Source organism: Mastomys coucha, unplaced genomic scaffold, assembly GCF_008632895.1.
Source record: "Mastomys coucha isolate ucsf_1 unplaced genomic scaffold, UCSF_Mcou_1 pScaffold9, whole genome shotgun sequence".
Lineage (NCBI taxonomy): Eukaryota > Metazoa > Chordata > Mammalia > Rodentia > Muridae > Mastomys > Mastomys coucha.
Window position 1 is genome coordinate 59697980 of NW_022196915.1, and position 18978 is coordinate 59716957.

The 18978-nt window shown below is 36.3% G+C and overlaps 1 protein-coding gene across 1 annotated transcript in view; it reads right to left on the reverse strand.

Annotated features, from left to right (window-relative positions):
- The window catches only part of Rb1 (RB transcriptional corepressor 1), a 141419-nt gene that overhangs the window by 73476 nt on the left and 48965 nt on the right, over positions 1-18978 (reverse strand). The window contains exons 7-12 of the mRNA XM_031362507.1: positions 14706-14816; positions 12013-12155; positions 10323-10400; positions 6041-6150; positions 5053-5130; positions 2126-2213 (exon numbers count right to left, since the gene is read on the reverse strand). Of these exons, the coding sequence (XP_031218367.1) occupies positions 2126-2213; positions 5053-5130; positions 6041-6150; positions 10323-10400; positions 12013-12155; positions 14706-14816 (608 nt within the window). The remainder of the gene's footprint in view (positions 1-2125; positions 2214-5052; positions 5131-6040; positions 6151-10322; positions 10401-12012; positions 12156-14705; positions 14817-18978) is intronic.

Below are 18978 nucleotides of genomic sequence, written 5' to 3' on the forward strand. Positions count from 1 at the left end.
CTCACTCTGTAGACCAGGCTGGCCTCGAACTCAGAAATCCACCTGCCTCTGCCTCCCAAGTGTTGGAACTAAAGGCGTGTGCCACCACTGCCTAGCACTCGTTTTTTGTTTTTTAATGAAAAGTTATTCTAATAACACAAAAATAATTTCAAGAATTAACAGTTGAAATTAAATGAATTTAAAAAACATTACCCAGGAAAGGGAACAATTAACAAAGTAAAGAAAAAAAACTGTCAGCTACACCTGGGACATGCTATTATCTATTAATTAATTAATAATACACAAAGAACTATAATAATAAGCACCAAAACAGAGTGAGTTCCAGGACAGCCAGGGCTATACAGAGAAACCCTGTTTCGAAAAACCAAAAAAAAAAAAAAAAAAAAAAAAAAAAAAAGTACCTGAACTAAATAATCCAATCAATATTGAATAGATTGAATAGATGGCTCTCAGATCTTTAGCTAAATAGGAAATGCAAACTAGAACTGCTTTGAGATTCCATCCCACTGTAGACAGAGTGGTTATGATAAAGAAACAACAGATGCTGTTGAGGGTGTAACAGGAGAGGAACCCTGCCACACTGCTGGAGGCAGTGTAAACTGATATGGCCACCATAGAAGTCAGGAGGGAAGTCCTGAAAAAACAAGACAAAACAAGCAACATAAAAACCATGTGAGACCCTATGTCAAGCTTCACTAGCCCAAAACATTGAAACTAGACTTACCATAAGACAGAGCTACCCTATTCTTGGGCACACAGCAGAGGCCACCAAGGCAGCCCATGGTGGCACTTGATCCACATTTATTCTTGCACTACTTGCAAGGGCTAGAGAATGAACCCAATCCAGACATCTGTCATAGACAGTGCAATTTTATTCAACTATAGAAAAGAAATCATATTTGCTAGGAAATGAATGCAACTGGAGATCATTATGTCAAGCAAAATAAGGTCACACAGGAGACCTACCCGTAGACTTTTTTGCCTGCTCATCTGTAGAGTCTAAACTTAAACTGGGGTGATGGCAGAATGAAAGGAGACCATGAGGGAAAAGGAAGCAATCTTAAGGGAAGGGGAAATGGATGGAGAAGACGATGGAAAACATGTAACATGAAAGAGGCAGGGGGGACTACTAGAAGGGTATGCCACACAGAGAACTGAGAAGTAGATAAATTATAATACACAGTGAGCCATATGTCTGAATATGACATAATGAGTCTCATTACTTTGTATTCTACCTTAAAATTAGTAAGAAAAAGCATATATACTGAGCAATAGTAGAAAACAGAAAGAAAGAACCGATGGGCTGGGGAGATGGCTCAGCAGGGAAAGCACTTGTTATGCAAACATGGGATCCTAACCTTGGATCCCAGCCAACAACCTGATGTGGCAGCATGCAACGGTCATCTCTATGGGATGCAGAAACAAGGGGACCCAATCCTGGGGCCTCACTGACAGTTGGCATAGCACTTGGTGAACTTCAAGTTCAATGAGAGATCTGTCTTTCGAAATGAAGTGAAGAACTACAGAAGACAGACACCAGATGGTGACTTCATAAGCACACATACATGCAGATAGATCCATATCCAATAAGAAGGAAGACAAAGGAAAGGGGGGAAAAGAAAAAGGGAAAGAAAAAAGAAGTGGTGCACACTTTAATCTCAGCACTGGGGAAGCAGAGGCAGGCAGACACCTCTTTGAGTTCAAAGCCAGACTGGTCTACACATCCAGTTCTAGGCCAGCCAGGGCTACATGGTGAGACCCTGTTTCAAAAAGATAGAGAGAAAGACAGAAAGAGAGGGAAGAAGGAAAGAAGGAAGGAAGGGAAGAAGGAAGGAAGGAAGGAAGGAAGGAAGGAAGGAAGGAAGGAAGGAAGGAAATAGAAAAAGAGAATATCTTAGAGGGAAGTGCCTCAGTTGCAAGAAAAATAGTAGCATACATAAGAAAAACTAACAATATTTAAATAAAATAACCATCAAATCTGGAGCAGTTCAAAGAGCAACAAATAAAATACCAAATAAGTACATTTTGGATAAAAAATAAGTGTTTTAAAATATACTTAGTACTTTAGCTTCTAATTTCAATTTTATTTTAAGATATCCCAAGTGATATTTTACATATGGCTTACATTGAAGTAGGAAATCAGATTTTCTGATGGCTGATCACTTGCAGAATTTAAAATCACCATTAATTGTTGAATAGTATTCATAACAGTCCTGGAGAAGAAAACACAGGAAGAAGCATTAAGCAACTAAGAAAAAAAAACAAGAAAGAATGAAATACAACTCTCACATAAATTGAGCGTTCTCTCTTTTGGGGGGCGAGGAGAAAGAGTTTATTTGGATTATACATCCTAAGTCACAGTCCATTGAAGGAAGCAGAGGCAGAAAGAACTCACCCCAGAAACCTGGACGAATTTTGTGCAAGGTACAAGATATGGAACTAGTTTCATTTTTCTACATGTGTGACCAGTAGTGTTTGTTGAAGATGACTTCTTTTCTTCAGGGTACATTTTGGTCTTTGTCAAAAGTTAGGTGAATGTGGAAGCATAGGCTTATGAATGACACCATCCTACCAAAAGTCATCTATAGACTCAAAGGAATCCTCATCAAAATCCCAATGCACTTCTTTGCAGAAGTTAAAATGATAATCTTAAAATTCATATGGCGATCCAAAAGACTCAGGATAGCCAAAACAATCATGAACAATGGGAACACTAGTAAAGGCATCACTATTAAGTATCTCTCTCTTTTTTTGTTTGTTTGTTTGTTTTTGGTTTTTCATGACAGGGTTTCTCTGTGTAGCCCTGGCTGTCCTGGAACTTACTCTGTAGACCAGGCTGGTCTCAAACTCAGAAATCTGCCTGCCTCTGCCTCCCAAGTGCTGGGATTAAAGGCGTGCACCACCACTGCCCGGCTTTTTTTTTTTTTTCACATCTCTTAACATATCATGTGTCCCATGTATCTTGAAGAAGTTCCCTGAAATAAGACCTTATCTAAATAAAATAAAATCCCCTTAGCATAGAGTTTAAAACTTCCATCTTACTTAAGTTTTTTAGAAAAGTAGTCTACTTGATACACTTACTAATAAAACTAAGTACCAATACTATCAATAGAAAATTATTTATCAGGGCTGATGAGATGGCTCAGCGGGTAAGAGCACTGACTGCTCTTCCGAAGGCCCTGAGTTCAGATCCCAGCAACCACATGGTGGATGACAACCACCCGTAATGAGATCTGACGCCCTCTTCTGGTGCGTCTGAAGACAGCTACAGTGTATTACGCCGGAACAAGCAGGGCCAGGGCAAGCGGGCCAGCAGAGGTCCTGAGTTCAATTCCCAGCAGCCACACACATGATGGCTCAAGCTACAGTGTACTCATACACATAAAATAAATAAAATAAATCTTTAAAAAAAATTATTTGTCAAACTAATGATGTTTTCCAGAAAATATACCTTATATTTTCATGTTATATGGATACGAACCTGGCATCAAAACTGCTATTCTTTCAAGGAAATACTACAATTAAATGCTAATACCGCACTCCCCAAGACAGGGTTTCACTGTATAGTACAGGCTAGCCTCAAGCTTGCAACAAACCTCTAATTCAGCCTCCCAAATCTGGAGATGAAGGACCACTATGCCTGTCCTTAAATTTTATACACTTTCAATAAAGACAGTAAGATGGTTAGAAACTCGGGTGAAGAATTAAGAGAACCTTCATTAGCCGGGTGGTGGTGGCGCATGCCTTTAATCCCAGCACTTGGGAGGCAAAGGCAGGCAGATTTCTGAGTTCAAGGCCAGCGTGGTCTACAGAGTGAGTACCAGGACAGCCAGGGCTACACAGAGAAACCCTGTCTCGAAAAACAAACAAACAAACAAACAAACAAAAACAACAAAAAAAGACATTGCTCCTTCCAGGAAGGAGTGAGCTCTTGAGTAACTGTAAACGTCACTGTGGCTGGGGCTGGGGAGAAGACTCAGAGTTAAGGTCTGTTAATGCTGTGCCACATTTCAGTGCCTCTTTATATATTACCTCTTGGTAAAATTCACTTGAAACAAAATTTTACACAATTTTGTTACTAAAATGAGCCTGTTAATATGTCTACTGTCAGTTGATATGTCTCACTGCTTGCTTGCAATGTACCAAGCACCATGACAGGTCTTAATTATTAAAACTGTAAATAAAAACCCTGGTCCATATGGAAAGCAACTTAAAGGCTATTGTTGGTATTAGTGAAAAACAAGTAAACATGAAATGGATTTATAGTTATATTATGAACACAAAGGAAGAGCAGATGGCAGTCTATAAAAAGAAGAATTTCAAGAAAGAATGCCCAGTATGAAAGCTTTCAAGTACAAAAAGAGCTTTGACAATTCAAAAACTGAAAAAAGACCAGTGTGTGTCCAACACAGAGTAATCAAGAACAAAAAATGAGGTTGGCCAGGCAACAGAAAACAGGTCGTGAGGTCTTAGGGATTGTTCAGGAATTTGCTTTGTATTCTAAATGCAACTAGAAGTAATCAAAGGGTTTAAGCAGCAGTCACACACGATTCGATTTACATTCACAGACTACTATATCTAGGCTCTGTGGAAAACAGATTTATTGGTAGGAGAAAGCTACAGTGGTAAGAAATGAATGACATGATCAATTAGATACTAAACAAGTTCAAAAAGAAGAGCTGTCTTGCACAAAGGTGGTAAGAGTAGACAGAAATGGAGAAAAGCATGCGGAGCATCCAGCTGGATCTGATCAGTAATACTAAAGTGGAATATTAGTGAAGAAGGGACATAAAATAACTCTAGGTTATCCAGCATCAAACGTTGATGCTTTCCTTTCTGAGTGCAACATACTTTTTAAGTTATGTTCCTTATACATAAAGACAATCGAGTTATATTTGTAACATAAGCAAGTCATAAATTGACAAAACAGTCCTCCACATATATATCTGGCACATGCTGTGCAATACAAAATCCAACAAAGAGCAAGTCTGAAGCATTTACATAGACTGAGTGAGCAATTATACTGAAAACTGGAACCAGGAAAAGCCATACCTAACTGGAGTGTGTGGAGGAACCACATTTGCCTCTTCATCAGGGTTGTTTTTTCGTGGCGTTCTCTCTGTTTCAAAACTAAATGATAAGTAAAGTAAGTCATACTGAAATTTACTATTTGTGTTTATGCATCAAAATGCAGCTATTACTTAATAATAAATAAGTAATAAATTAATTCCTGTTGTTGAGAGCATTACACAAATTGTTCACTATACGGTAAGTACTATGAAACAAGTGCAGTTTGTATGATTTTTTGTCTCCATTGTCCTTCAGCATGGCTCTCCTTCTACAGGTTTATAGAAAGTCATGTTCCAATGACGGAGTACAGCATTCTGGGAAGTGGAAGATGTTTTCTGGCTGGTGGTATTAATGACTGAGCTGTGTGGGATCTTAAAATAATGCAGACCCCGATTTTTAGTGTACCATGCTGTCCAAAGACTTCATTTCTACTTAGATAGAACTAAAAACATTTTACTATATTTAACTTCTAAATTACATGTCTTTATTTCACAGTAAAATAATTCTTCTTAAAGAGTCAAATTAGCTTTATATATGAACAGTTAAAAACTATAATTACTCTCAGCCACTTCCTATTTTAGAAATCTTACTTAATAAGTCAAGAGATTATTCTCTTAAAATATTGTTTGAAATATCAATTAAGCAGCAGTATATAAAAAGGATAGAATGAAAGAGAAAGCTCTTGAGTAAACTAATTAGTTCAACCATTTTCATTTTAAAACCTATTTAGCTGAGCAAACAACACAAAATCAGAAAATTGTCATAAGAAATATTTTACACCAAATCTCTATTTGTTATTAACTTATGTTTAAAGAACTACCTTTGCACTAGACAAAGACATTTGAGAATAATCTGCTACAAAGGATGTTAAAAGATTTCTAAGTTAATAAAAACCTATGTAACATATCTAAGTAATTATTAATCCAAAGAAAAAGCATGCTAATATACAAAAGTTATGTCATTGCAATACCTGTCTATAGGATCAGTCTGAAGTGTTTTATCATGATCCAAAAATAGTCTTGCATCTAAATCTTTGTTTTTAAGATAAACTTCTTCATAGCGTTTAGAAAGACTTTCAACCTCAAAAGAAAGAAATTGGCAATTATTCTTTTTTGTGTTATGCCTCTTAGAATATACAATAGATTACAATAAAGAACTTTTATACTATGTACATTTAATTTTAAAACATACTGAGTCCAGATCCAAAGTAAGACTGGTCTAGAAGTAAACTACAGAATATTACACATAAACTTTATTATTTTTTTACTGTTTTACATATACATTTCACTTATTAGAATTTTAGCTAGATGAGGGTCATCAATGACACAAAACAGTGCTGAACACAGAAAAAGTCATCACAGGTTGAACATTTCCTACCCAAAATGTTTAGAACCAAAAGCATTTTATATTTTAGAATTTTTAAAGTTTTGTAACACTGGCATATAAAAATGAGATATCTAAAGGACAACATCTAAGTACAAAATTAATTTAGGTCATAAAGACATTATTATATGCAGAGTATGAAGGTAATTTTAGACAACCTTTTAAAATACTATTGTGTTCTGAGTAGAACTTTTCACTTGTGGTCATATCAAATCGTTAAGGGCTCTTACTATAACCATGATTTGCTGTGATTTTTTCCCCCTTCCTTCTAGTGTTAGGGAAGAATCAAGAGTCTTGAACATATTAAACACACATTTCACAACTACTTGAGCCCTGAAGCGTTTTCTGCCTAATTTGTTTTGTTGTTGTTATTGTTGTTGTTCCAGTGCTGGGGATAAAACCCAGGATATTTGACATGCTTAGACAGGTATTCTACCACTGAACCACACCCCCCAGCCCTTTCTGTGGCTTTCAAAAGTCAATGCTTAATCTTAGGTAACAAACACTGCAAAAAAAATACAAATTGTATGTTTCCCTACATTAATATACTGGGCAGAATGGCTACTATTCCATGGCTAAGATTAGTCACCACTCCTGCCCTACCTTAAGAGAAGCACAATCTGACTTGCAATTATATATGCAATACTGAAAATGTAAAGTTTCTCTTAAGGTACTCATTGAAACTAACCCTTTATTTGAGACACTCTTTGGAGGTGAGAACAGCAGGTTTTGAAAGACTAAGGTAGGAATAAGACTACTAAAAGTCCAGGGCCCAGACAAGTGGTGCTGGCTCATGCCTCTGAGTTCACAGCCAACCTGGTCTACAGAGTGAGTGAGTCATGGCTACATAGGGAAACCTTGTCTCAAAAAACAAAAACAAAACAAAACAAAAAACCAAAACCTAAACAAACAAAAGACAAAAAAGACCAGGTCCCTTCTTACTTCCCCAGGTCCATCATGGACCACTCTTCTGCCCTGTATATCAATCTTATAAGATCATTTACAGGTTACTAGCAGAGTTTCCACTACAACATACCACTGAGCCTTTGAAACTACAAAGTTCAGTCACTTTAAAAGCCATACTCCATAGATATACTCAGCTCAGAAATCACATCACCTCAGAACACTGTTCCAAGAAATTCACCTGCCCCAGTTTGGATGAGACAGCCCTCCTCAAGATACAAGAACCCATGCATATTTCCATCAGCCTCTTGTAGACTCTTTATTCATCTCTGGGGTTTTATTTGCTTGTTTTGTTTTGTTTGGTATATTATCATTGTATATAGTCCTAGATTTTATAATTTTTCAAGTGCATTTTGCACTCTAACCATACAAATCCTCCCCATACTCTCTCCTTCCCCAAGTCTTCTGACGCTTTCCTGTCATACTGAAATTCAGTTTTATGTATCTCTGTAAAATCTAGAATCCACATATTAGAGAAAACATAAGGTATTTGTCTTTCTGTGTGGTGAAGCAATATATTGAAACTACCTGTTATATTCTAAGAGACTGGAACTTTTGCTGTACCTCACAGCCAAAGTTAATAATACACCTGAGGTCACTTACAAATTCAGACTGCTAAGATACTGTGTACTCAAACTGTTTGCTTAACCTACCTTTAAGACAACAATGTAACCAAGAACCAACCTTACCTGCCTTGAATTTCCCACCCCATCAATTTTTACAACCTAAGCTAATGCATAGCTGCAATTTTAAGTCACATGCACTTCCATGCCTCTGACCTAGATAACACATGTGTTTCATTTACTGAAAGCTGCAAATTCAGAAGCTGAAAAAAACTTCCTAAAATCTATAACAAAATTTCAAAGCAACCCTTTAGGGATACTGGTCAAACAAAAAAAAAATGGTCTTTGTTTTCTGGGTTGGTTGCAATCAGTTGGAGCCAGTGAATTAATCCCTTGTTAAACTTGTAAAGATTTCTTTGAAGTATCCCATTCTTCCCCCATGTGACATGTTCTATGCTGTTCAATAAGCATAATAAAGCTCTTTGTTAGGGAAAAATACCACTCTCACACAAACACACACAGCTCAAACATTGAAACAGGCAGGCACATACAAGGACAAAGGCAGGCACAGCTTCAGACGCACACTAGAGAATACAGCAGACACTGAGCGGGAAGGAGAAAATTCAAATCTGGACCCCCTCTTGGTTAAACAACTTCAAGAAGTGCTTTTCTTTCTTTAATGTGACACTGAGGTATTATTGGTAACTCAGAATTAATCACTAATATGCTATAATCTGCACAATTCTGAATTTATATTATTTTACTTAATAATATGATCTCAAGGTATATGCATTTTTCCATAAACAGCATAAATGTCTTCATTCTCCAAAGGCTTAAAAAAAACCCACTGTGTATAAATATCATATTTTCTATATATATCCATTTACCTGATAGACATCTGGACTGATTCTATAAATTAGGTAACATAGCTAGAGCAGTAATAAGCATAGCTATACAAGGATCTTTATGGTATACTATCATAAAGTCTCTGGAACATACACCCAGAAGGGATACAAGTGGGTCATTTAGTAGTCCTATTTTTAGTTTTTTCACAACTTCATTATTGATTCCATCAAGACTAGAGTAATTACATTTCTATTAGAAATATATGATAAATTTATTTATTAGATATACAAAGATTGATAACTTCCAAAGAATTCCTCTCATTCCATAGGCTGTTTCTTCATTCAATTTCATTCAATAGTTTCCAATTGCTGAGCAATTGTAATCTTTCATTTTTCCCAGAAAATTATGTATCTACTTTAAAGTATTCTACCTATGTTTTTCTGTAGAAGTGTCAGTTTCTGTTTATACATAAGAACTCTGAGAACTAGGATCTAATTTCCATCCTCTGCATGTGGTCTCTCCGGGATCGCCTGTGAAGAAGCTATGTCTTGTCATTTTGCTTCAGTATCTTGTGGCATTGCTTCCTTTCCTGGGTCATGGAGTAGTGAGGAGCATTGCTGAAGTCAGCAGTGAGTCGCCGGCCCTGGGCTTTTCTAGTGGAGAGACTCATTACCTTCTCAATATCATTGTAACAGACCTGTTTATATACTCTTGCTTTGACTTTCTAAGCCATGTGTATTCTGAAATTTATCCATTTTTCTATAGATTTTCCATTTTACTTGAATATTGGTTTTCAAAGTTGCTCTAATGATCCTGATTTTCATTGGTGTTTGTTTCCTTTTCAACACATAATTTTATTAAGTTGGGTCTTTCTTCTGGTCCATTTGGCTCAAGGTTTATCAATCTTGCTTAACTTTTCAAAGAATAAACTCTTCATTTCACTGAGGTTTTGTTTTGTTGGGGAGGAGGGAAAGGGAGGGCTCAAGAGTACATAGGTTAGCCTCTAATTTAGCACATAGGTTAGCCTCCTACTAGCACTTTTTTTTTTAAATTAACCATTCCACTTGTTTACATCTCAAATGATATCCCACTTCCTGTTTACCCCTTCACCACACCCCCATCCCACATTCGCCCTCCCCCACCCCTCCACCCCTCCCACTAGTACTCTTAAGGACAGTTAATGAAAGCTCATCTCTGTACTATGTGATCTAGCACAGCACTTGCACACACTGAACACATAACAAACATTAAGTAAACTCCTAAATTAAATTTCCAATCCAGGTAAAAGAATCAGTTGTCCAGCTTTCTAATTCTATGCTTTCTGACAAATTATGTTCTTATGCATTTGAATGTATGTCTTTAAAACCTTTGTTACCATAGAAAAGTTATCTCTACAGTTCTACAGTAAACTGATTTTAAGAAATGTAAACAATTATCCCGTCCCCCAAAGTCTCAAACAAACCATACTAGTTTTAACTGAATTTTCTTTCAAATTACCTCTGGAAGTCCATTAGATGATACAATTCCAAGTGAATTTATAAAAGGGATAAAATTTTTGAAATAAACATTTTTCACCTGAAAAATATAACATTTGAATATATAAATCTAAAATTATCCAGTAATATGATGATAGATTACAATTTAAAACAAAATAAAATCTAGTCCTAGTAACTATTCACATTAACAGTGTTAAGTGCCACTTACATTACATTCAAACTAATGATATTAATTTATAACTAATTCAATTACTTACTTTTTAATAATGACTTCATAAAGCAGAGGTTAAGTGGAAACTGTTAATGGAGTGGGATGAATGGCATGGGGAGCCACTAAAGCCAGCACTTAGACGACATTCAGACTGCTGCTGCTCTATAAGTGCTGCAGAATGCATAACCAACTGCTTTCTCAACCTGACTTTCTTTTCCAAACTTCTTTCTTCTAACAAATAGGAATTAACACAGGATTAAGTCTAGGAAGCACTTACTACTTTTGTTTTCTAATTTGTTCACACTTAACTAAGATATTTAGTAGTTAATCAATTAGTAAAATTGGCCACTAGCTATATATTCATAAATGCTATCAAGTATCAATTAAAATATTAGTTTTTATTAGCTATACTTGAATAATAAATATGTAAAGATTCTAAATTCCAAGAATAAATTCCTTAAGGTGAAAAATTTATTTATTCTAATACGTAAAATAAAAGTAATTTTAAGTAATTACAAAAAAATCCAGGGAAATAGAAGATGTATTTATTTACTACTATTTGTTCCCTTATGACTAAACAACAGGATTGAGACAGAACTACTTTTATGACTTTTGTCAGCTTATTTGCATGGGTAACTTGTGACCCTAAAAAGAGGGGAAGTGAACATCTTGGTTTATATCTAAATTTAATATATCTACATAGATACAGATATTCATAAATTTAATAAAGCACAGATAGCTTTGTAATGATTCTAATACTTCTTTAATCAGATTTTGGAAACAGATCCTTACTCCTTCCCAGAGTTGTCAGAATTCCAAAGATGTAACACTTCACACATTTGATGATGAATTATAGACAAAATTTCAATAAATAAACTGTGAGAGAAAGAATGCATAGGATGGACAGAGAGCCTGTAAGGTTCAGTGAGTGATGAGCAGCCAGTCTCTGGAAACATGTTTACTCATTACTATAGGGAAGTGGGGTACATTATTTGTAAAAATCCTTTCAATTCAAAGATTGAATCCTAGTCTCTCGAAAAAAAAATTACTATATGTGCTTAAGTTCTCCCCAATAGTTATTAACATTTCATATAGTATTTGGAAAGAGAGTCATAAAACACTAAACAGAAAATGAATGTTAGATCATTTTAGCTTCATGGAAGTGAGACACTGAGGTTTCTTGGCAGGGTGTTTGAAAACAGTAAGGATATTAGTAAATTCAATGGAATAGAATAATCATACATTTGAAAACTACCATCTTCACGATATACATCCAGTGGGTACAGAGGGCGCTATTCTCTTTAAAAGCAAAGTAAGAAAGTATGAAACTAATTTTTTTCCAAGAATTTTGTTCCTATAAAATAGAAGTGGTCCTACTTTTTTGTTGTATGCTCACAACAAAAAGTATATGTTGTCAGGTAGACCTTACATATATATATATCTACTTCAGCTGTTTTAAATAAAGTGTAAGAGAAATTACCTCATCTATATTACACTCGTGTTCTTTACAGAGAACTTCGATAATTCTCGTATCATTTTCTAGTTGTTTTGCTATCCGAGCACTCCTGTTCTGACCTCTTCTGGGTGTTCGAGGTGAACCATTAATGGGGATTACAGCTGTTTCTGTAAAAATGGTAAATGAGATAAAAACAATTGTGTATTCCACACTGAACATTGATGAAATTGAGCTGTGGATGCAAATGAGCTGGTAGAGTACTTGCCTAGACAAGCATGAAACCCTGGGTCCCATTCCCAGCACCACATAGTCCAGCAATGCTGGTACAGAGCTATAATCCCAGCATTTGGGAGGTAGAAGAGGAATCAAAGTTCAGTACCACCACTGTCTACACAGTAATGTCAAAGCTTGCCTAGCCCACATGAGGCCCTATTTCCAAAATAATTAAAGTTAAATAAATTATAAAATAATGACACACTGTAATTATAAGTAAGATGTCTGAAATAATCCCAGTAGAATTCTATTCTGCTTACTACGGTTTACTATATGATAACAATTTTAACTTATCAACTCATGCCTACTGGGACAGCCTTTGTTTTGTAGTGCTGGCAATCACGTCCAGGGTCTCCATGCATGCTTCACAGATGCTCTATTACTGAGCCACAGGCTGTCCTTGAAGATCTGTTGTGATGTATACACTGCTACAAGTTTTTGCAACTCTCATTTTTCTTTTACTCCAAATCTCATCCCCCAAAAGCTACATCCCATAAACCCAGAGAAAGTCTGACAAAAAAATATCTATAAGTTACTTATAAAGTGTCTTTTACACACTCTGTATAATCAAAAATATGCCCTAGGCTACTGAGATTGCACAGTGCAAAGGCACTTGTTACTAAGATTCACAACCTAGTTCCATCCCTGGAACCCATTCCGTGGAGGAAAGAACTGACTTCTGGAATCTGTCCTTTAATTTTTGCACACAGGCCCACACATAATTCTCCCACTTGTGGTGTAGGGGGCTAGAGAAATGACTCAGTGGTTAGGAATACTGGCTGCTCTGTCAGAGTACCCAGGATCAATTTCCAGAATCCATAATTATCTGTTCAGTTCCAGGTGACAGGATGCCCTCTTCTGGCCTCCACAGGTACCAGGCAAGCATACATATTGGCAAAACACCAGTACATATTAAAAAAATATCTAGTATAAAAGTGTAAGGATATAGCAAGAGGGATCCACGAATAAAGGCCATTGCCACCTATGCCTGATGTCCTGAGTTTGATCTCTGTGGCCCACACAAACATAAAAATAGAACTGACTCTAGAATGCTGTCCTCTGGCCTCTACTTGCACTCAGCCACACTACATGTATCCCCTCACACACAAATAATATCAAATAAAATCTTTACAAAAATGAATAAAGATAAACATAATATGACAAATTGTGATTTTCTTAAATAATCTGTATTATTTTAAACGTTACTGACCAACTGAGTAGACTCAGCTATTAAAGAGATTACAGGTGATTAAATATAGTCTAGCCACTATAGAAATCAGTGTGGAGAATACTCAAAAGCTAAAACATATCTACCATTATGACCCAGCTCTCTAATTGGACTTAAGACTCATTCAGCAGCAAGGAAACCATGCCTGGAGCTTGAAACCTATCCAACTACCTAAGGGCTAGTGATGTTACAGATATTGAGGAGAACCTACAACCCCCACTTTATTAGACCAGTATAATTCCTAATAACAATTTATAAACATGTGTCCTTATACCACAGATAAGTAGCTTTCACTCCTTATCAAGGAAACTTCTCTTTACCACAGATGGAGACCATTACAGAAAACCACAACCAATCAAAACTGCAGGGCTGTGAAGCCCAGCCCCAGTGGATACACCTACAAAACTCTCGTTCTACAGCTCAAGGACTCTGGCAGAAGAAGGCAAAGAAAACTGCAAGAGACAGAGAAACAGGAAGGCTGCATATCCCAGAAGCAAAATATGTTAAATACATTCTCAAAAGTTTCCAGACTATGTTTTCCCAGGAAGTCGTTGTTCACAGACATGAACTAGGCTTCAACAGCACCTTTAGACTTGATGTTTTGATCTGTTACCTACTATTAACACTTTTATCATTCCAGCAGCTAGGAGTCAGCTTGTCCTTAGCTAAGTGTATATTTTCTATAGTATAGAAGTAATGCAAGGTCCTATTCTTGTGGTGACAAAAAGAAACATTTCTAGTCCAAGAAACTGACTTATTTACCCTTATCTGATATAGTTCTCTAACTATATCAGAAATATAGTTACTTTTTTTTCTTTTATTGGATATTTTCTTTATTTACATTTCAAATGTTATCTCCTTTCCTGGTTTCCCCTCTGGAAACCCCCTATCCCATCCCCTCTCCCCTTGCTTCTATGAGAGTGCTCCCCTACCCACCCACCCACTCCCACCTCCCTACCCTGGCATTTCCCTACGCTGGGGCATCAAGCCTTCACAGGGCCTCCCAAACTGTGAGCTAAAACAACTTCTTCTTTCAGTAAGTTCATCTCATCAGATATTGTCACAGTAAAGCAGGGCTGAGAACAAAGGCAGAGTCCACACCCGATTAATGTTTCATCATCCTTTCAGTTTTAGGAGCACACCAGACCTACTGAACAGTCACTACGCAACTGCTGAAGAAAAAGAAGAGGTGCACAGTACTGCTTACAATACTTACTGTATGGTTCTCTGAGTAGTGCAGGAGGCGAGAACTTAATAAAATAGTCAACTACACACAACATTAACTGAAATGAGATTACCAGATCATCTTCCATCTGTAATACTTCTCCTAAAAATGAAAAAGATGAACATTTGGAAATTTTTAATTGTATTTATCTATTATTTATTTAGCTGTGATTGCATGCATATATGTACATGTCTGTGAGCACATGCATGTATGTGTGCATGTATCACAATGCACGTGTGGCAATCAGAGGACAGCCTGCAGGAGGAGCTGGTGCTCTTCTTTTACTGCGTGGGTCCAGTGACAAACTCTGGTTGCCAGGTTGATGATGGCAAGTGCCTTTACATACAAAGCCATCTCACTGGCCTCAAGATTCCCATTTTAAAGAAAAGTTAGATTGATACCTTTAAATTACATAAAAATGTGGGTAGTAATAAATTCATTGCTAATTGCCACAGCCATGATAAAGACTTTTTTCTCTTTTTTACAAAAAATAAAACAAATTTAAAACATAAATGAAGTTACAAAATTAGGCAGTGTTAATCTACCCTCTGAAATTTATGATTAAGGATTATAATAATTGCTCTTTTTAAAAATGATTTATTTATTTATTTTATGTATGTGAGTACACTATTGCTCTATTCAGACACACCAGAAGAGGGCACTGGATCCCATTAACAGATGATTTTGAGCCACCATGCATTGCTGGGATTTGAACTCAGGAGTTCTGGAAGAGTAGTCAGTCCTCTTAACTGCTGAGACATCTCTCCAGCTCCCAACAATTAATTTTTATTAAAATCATCTGACATTGTCTTTTGTACAATTTACCTCCCATTTTGGTATGACTTGCAGAACTCATATTTTCCAGAAACCACACTAAAGCACAATGCATGCTAGTCTTTTATTCAAAATACTTACAAAATATCTCATAAGCTCAGTTTAACCACCTATAAAATATTACACTAGCCAAAACCATCAAGAAACAACAAACTCAGAATATAATACTCTAACAGTTTACACTATATATAAATATACAACTACATGGCTTATAAAAAATAAATGCATAAAAGGTACTTATATACAAATGTAAATTATGATAAAATATAAGTGCATATTTTCTTATGGCCTATTTTTTTTTTTTTTTAAGAAAGTAATGTAGAGGCCAGAGAGATTGCTCATGGTTAATAGCACTTGTTGTTCTTGCAGCCAATCCAGGTTAGGCTCCCAGAACCAAGTGTCTGTAATTCCCATATTAGGAAACCTCTCTGGCCTCCACAGGTACCAGGCATACATATAGATACACATATGCAAGCAAAACACTCATATACATAGAAGATAAAAATAAATAAATAAAATTTAAAATAAAGGAAAAGTTTGATTTGATTCTCTTCTGGGTATCTGCTAAGCTAGTACTAATGAGAATAAATAATGAAACTCCCAAATGTGTGTGAAAATTAATAACCCTGCATCAGGTAGATGTTTTAAATCCATATGGTATGGTACAAAAGAATGTTTGCAATGAATTCAATAAAGAAATATCACAGGAGTATAAAGAGCAAAGTAAAAATAAATGGTATGAAAATGTCTTCTATAAACTCATTCATTTGTATGAGCTAATTAATTTGTAAAGGCTAATGCTAGTGAAGAAACAAGGATGAAGATTGCAATCAAGTGTTTCCAAGTAAGAGGAGCAAAGCCAGATGAAACAGCCTCTCCCCTGGTTAACAACATTCTGAAAGTAACACACACATTAGCCAGGTTTCCACAGATGCAGTACCAAATCTGTAACATTGTAGCAGAATGCTCATCTTTTTCATCCTCTGACTTGGAGGGAGAAGTCATTGCTATAGAAGGTAAAAGGAAACTGTGCTGGCTCCAGAGATCCCAGTGCACTATGCAGACTGGGAAAAGAGGAAAGTATAAAATTTATCCTACAAAGACTCAGAACTGCAAAGGCTCATAGCACTCCTGATGAAATCTCTAGTCTCGCCTTACCTTCAGTAAAGTAGTATAACACCTGTTTACAACACTCTGCAATTCTATGGGGAATACAAACTAACTACATGTTAAGTGCAAAATGAATGAAGGGAGGGTCTCTCAAACTACCTCAAAGAAAACCAGTAAGATGAAGGAAAAAAGCACATTCAAAAGAAAAAGTAAAATCACAAGAGGGGGAGAAAATCAGAGAACCTAATAGGAAGAGAATATCTAATAAACAAACAAACAAACAGACAAAACAAGCCAGCGCTCCTGCATTACAGTGAAGTGCTAGTGCCTGGGATGTCAGACAAGGAAGATCATTAGCTCAAAGGTAGCCTGAGCGACAGGCCAAGAACTTGCTTTGAAACAAACAAACAAACAAACAAAGGAGCTCACTGATCTCAATTTATATAAAAACACAGTGTCAGATGAACGAAGACTAGGGTAACTAGGGTAGCTCAAACGAGACAGAAGACAAGATGAATAGACCCCATATGTAATACAAAGTTGGGGATGTAGCTCATTGGCACAATATTTGCTTGACACTCATGAAGACGTGAGTTCAATTCCCAGCACTACAAAAAAGATTTAAAATAATCAAAATAAGAGAAAAATATGAAGAACAAAGCAACCTGATATAATATTCAAAGAAAACATACTGAATAAAATAATGCCTGAAAATACAACATTATTAAGATGTCTCAGAAATGAAAAACAGAATGCCTAGTTTGTTTGTTTTTAAAAAAAGTGTTCCACCTTGGGCACAAGCTCTGCAGCCAGTCCCACAACACCCAGAGGAAGCTCCACTCCCAGGTGATCTAACAAGCCCAGGGTCGCAGGATCCCAGAATCACAGGATCACAGAGACAGCTTGACTCTGAGGAGTTCTGACACAACCAGGATCACAGGAAGGGCAGATTCCAGTCAGATTTAGCAAGGGCAGGTAGCACTAGAGATAACCAGATGGTGAGGGGCAAATGTAAGAAAATAAACAACACAAACCAAGGTTACTTGGCATCATCAGAACCCAATTCTCCCACCATAGCAAGTCCTGGACACACCATTACACCAGAAAAGCAAGATTCAGATAAAAAAAATCACTTCTCATGATGATGGTACAGGACTTTAAGAAAGACATAAATAGCACCTTCAAAGAATTACAAGAGAACACAGGTAAACAGCTAGAAGCCCTGAAAGAGGAAACACAAAAATCCCTTAAAGAACTATAGGAAAACACAATCAAACAGGAAATGAGCAAAACCATCCAGAATCTAAAAATGGAAATAGAAACAATAAAGAAAACAGAAAGAGAGACAACCCTGGCCATACAAAACCTAGAAAAGAAATCAGGAGTCATAGATGCAAACATCACCAATAGAATACAAGAGATAGAAGAGAGAATCTCAGGGGCAGAAGACACCATAGAAAACATTGACACAACAGTCAAAGAAAATCCAAAAAGCAAAAAGCTCCTAACCCAAAACATCCAGGATGGAATGAGAAGACCAAATCTAAGGATAATAGGTATAGAAGACAGTGAAGATTCCCAATGTAATGGGCCAGTAAATATCTTCAACAAAATTATAGAAGAAAACTTCCCTAACCTAAAGAAAGAGGTGCCCATGAACATACAAGAAGCCTACAGAACTCCAAATAGACTGGACCAGAAAAGAAATTCCTCCCGTCACATAATAATCAAAACACCAAATGCACTAAACAAACAAAGAATTTTAAAAGTAGTAAGGGAAAAAAGGCAAGTAACATATAAAGGCAGGCCTATCAGAATTACGCCAGACTTCTCACCAGAGACTATGAAAGCTAGAAGATCCTGGGCAGATGTCATACAGACCCTACAAGAACACAAATGCCAGCCCAGGATAGTATACCCAGCAAAACTCTCAATTATTATAGATGGAGAAAACAAGATATTCCATGACAAAACAGAATTTACACAATATCTTCCCATAAATCCAGCCCTACAAAGGATAATAGATGGAAAACATCAACATAAGGAGCAAAACTACACCCTAGAAGGAGCAAGAAGGTAAGCTTTCAATAAATCCACACAAACTTAATTCCACCTCTTACAACAAAAACTACAGGAAGTGACAATTACTTTTGTTAATATCTTAATATGAAAATTAATATTACCAACATATCCTAATCGATTGAAATCCAAAAATATGAGGAATTATAAATTTATTGGTTATCATCCAATGATCTCTCTAATTTGGTAATTGGAGAAATAGGTCCAACACTGTACAATCTATATACACTTTCAGCTTGTT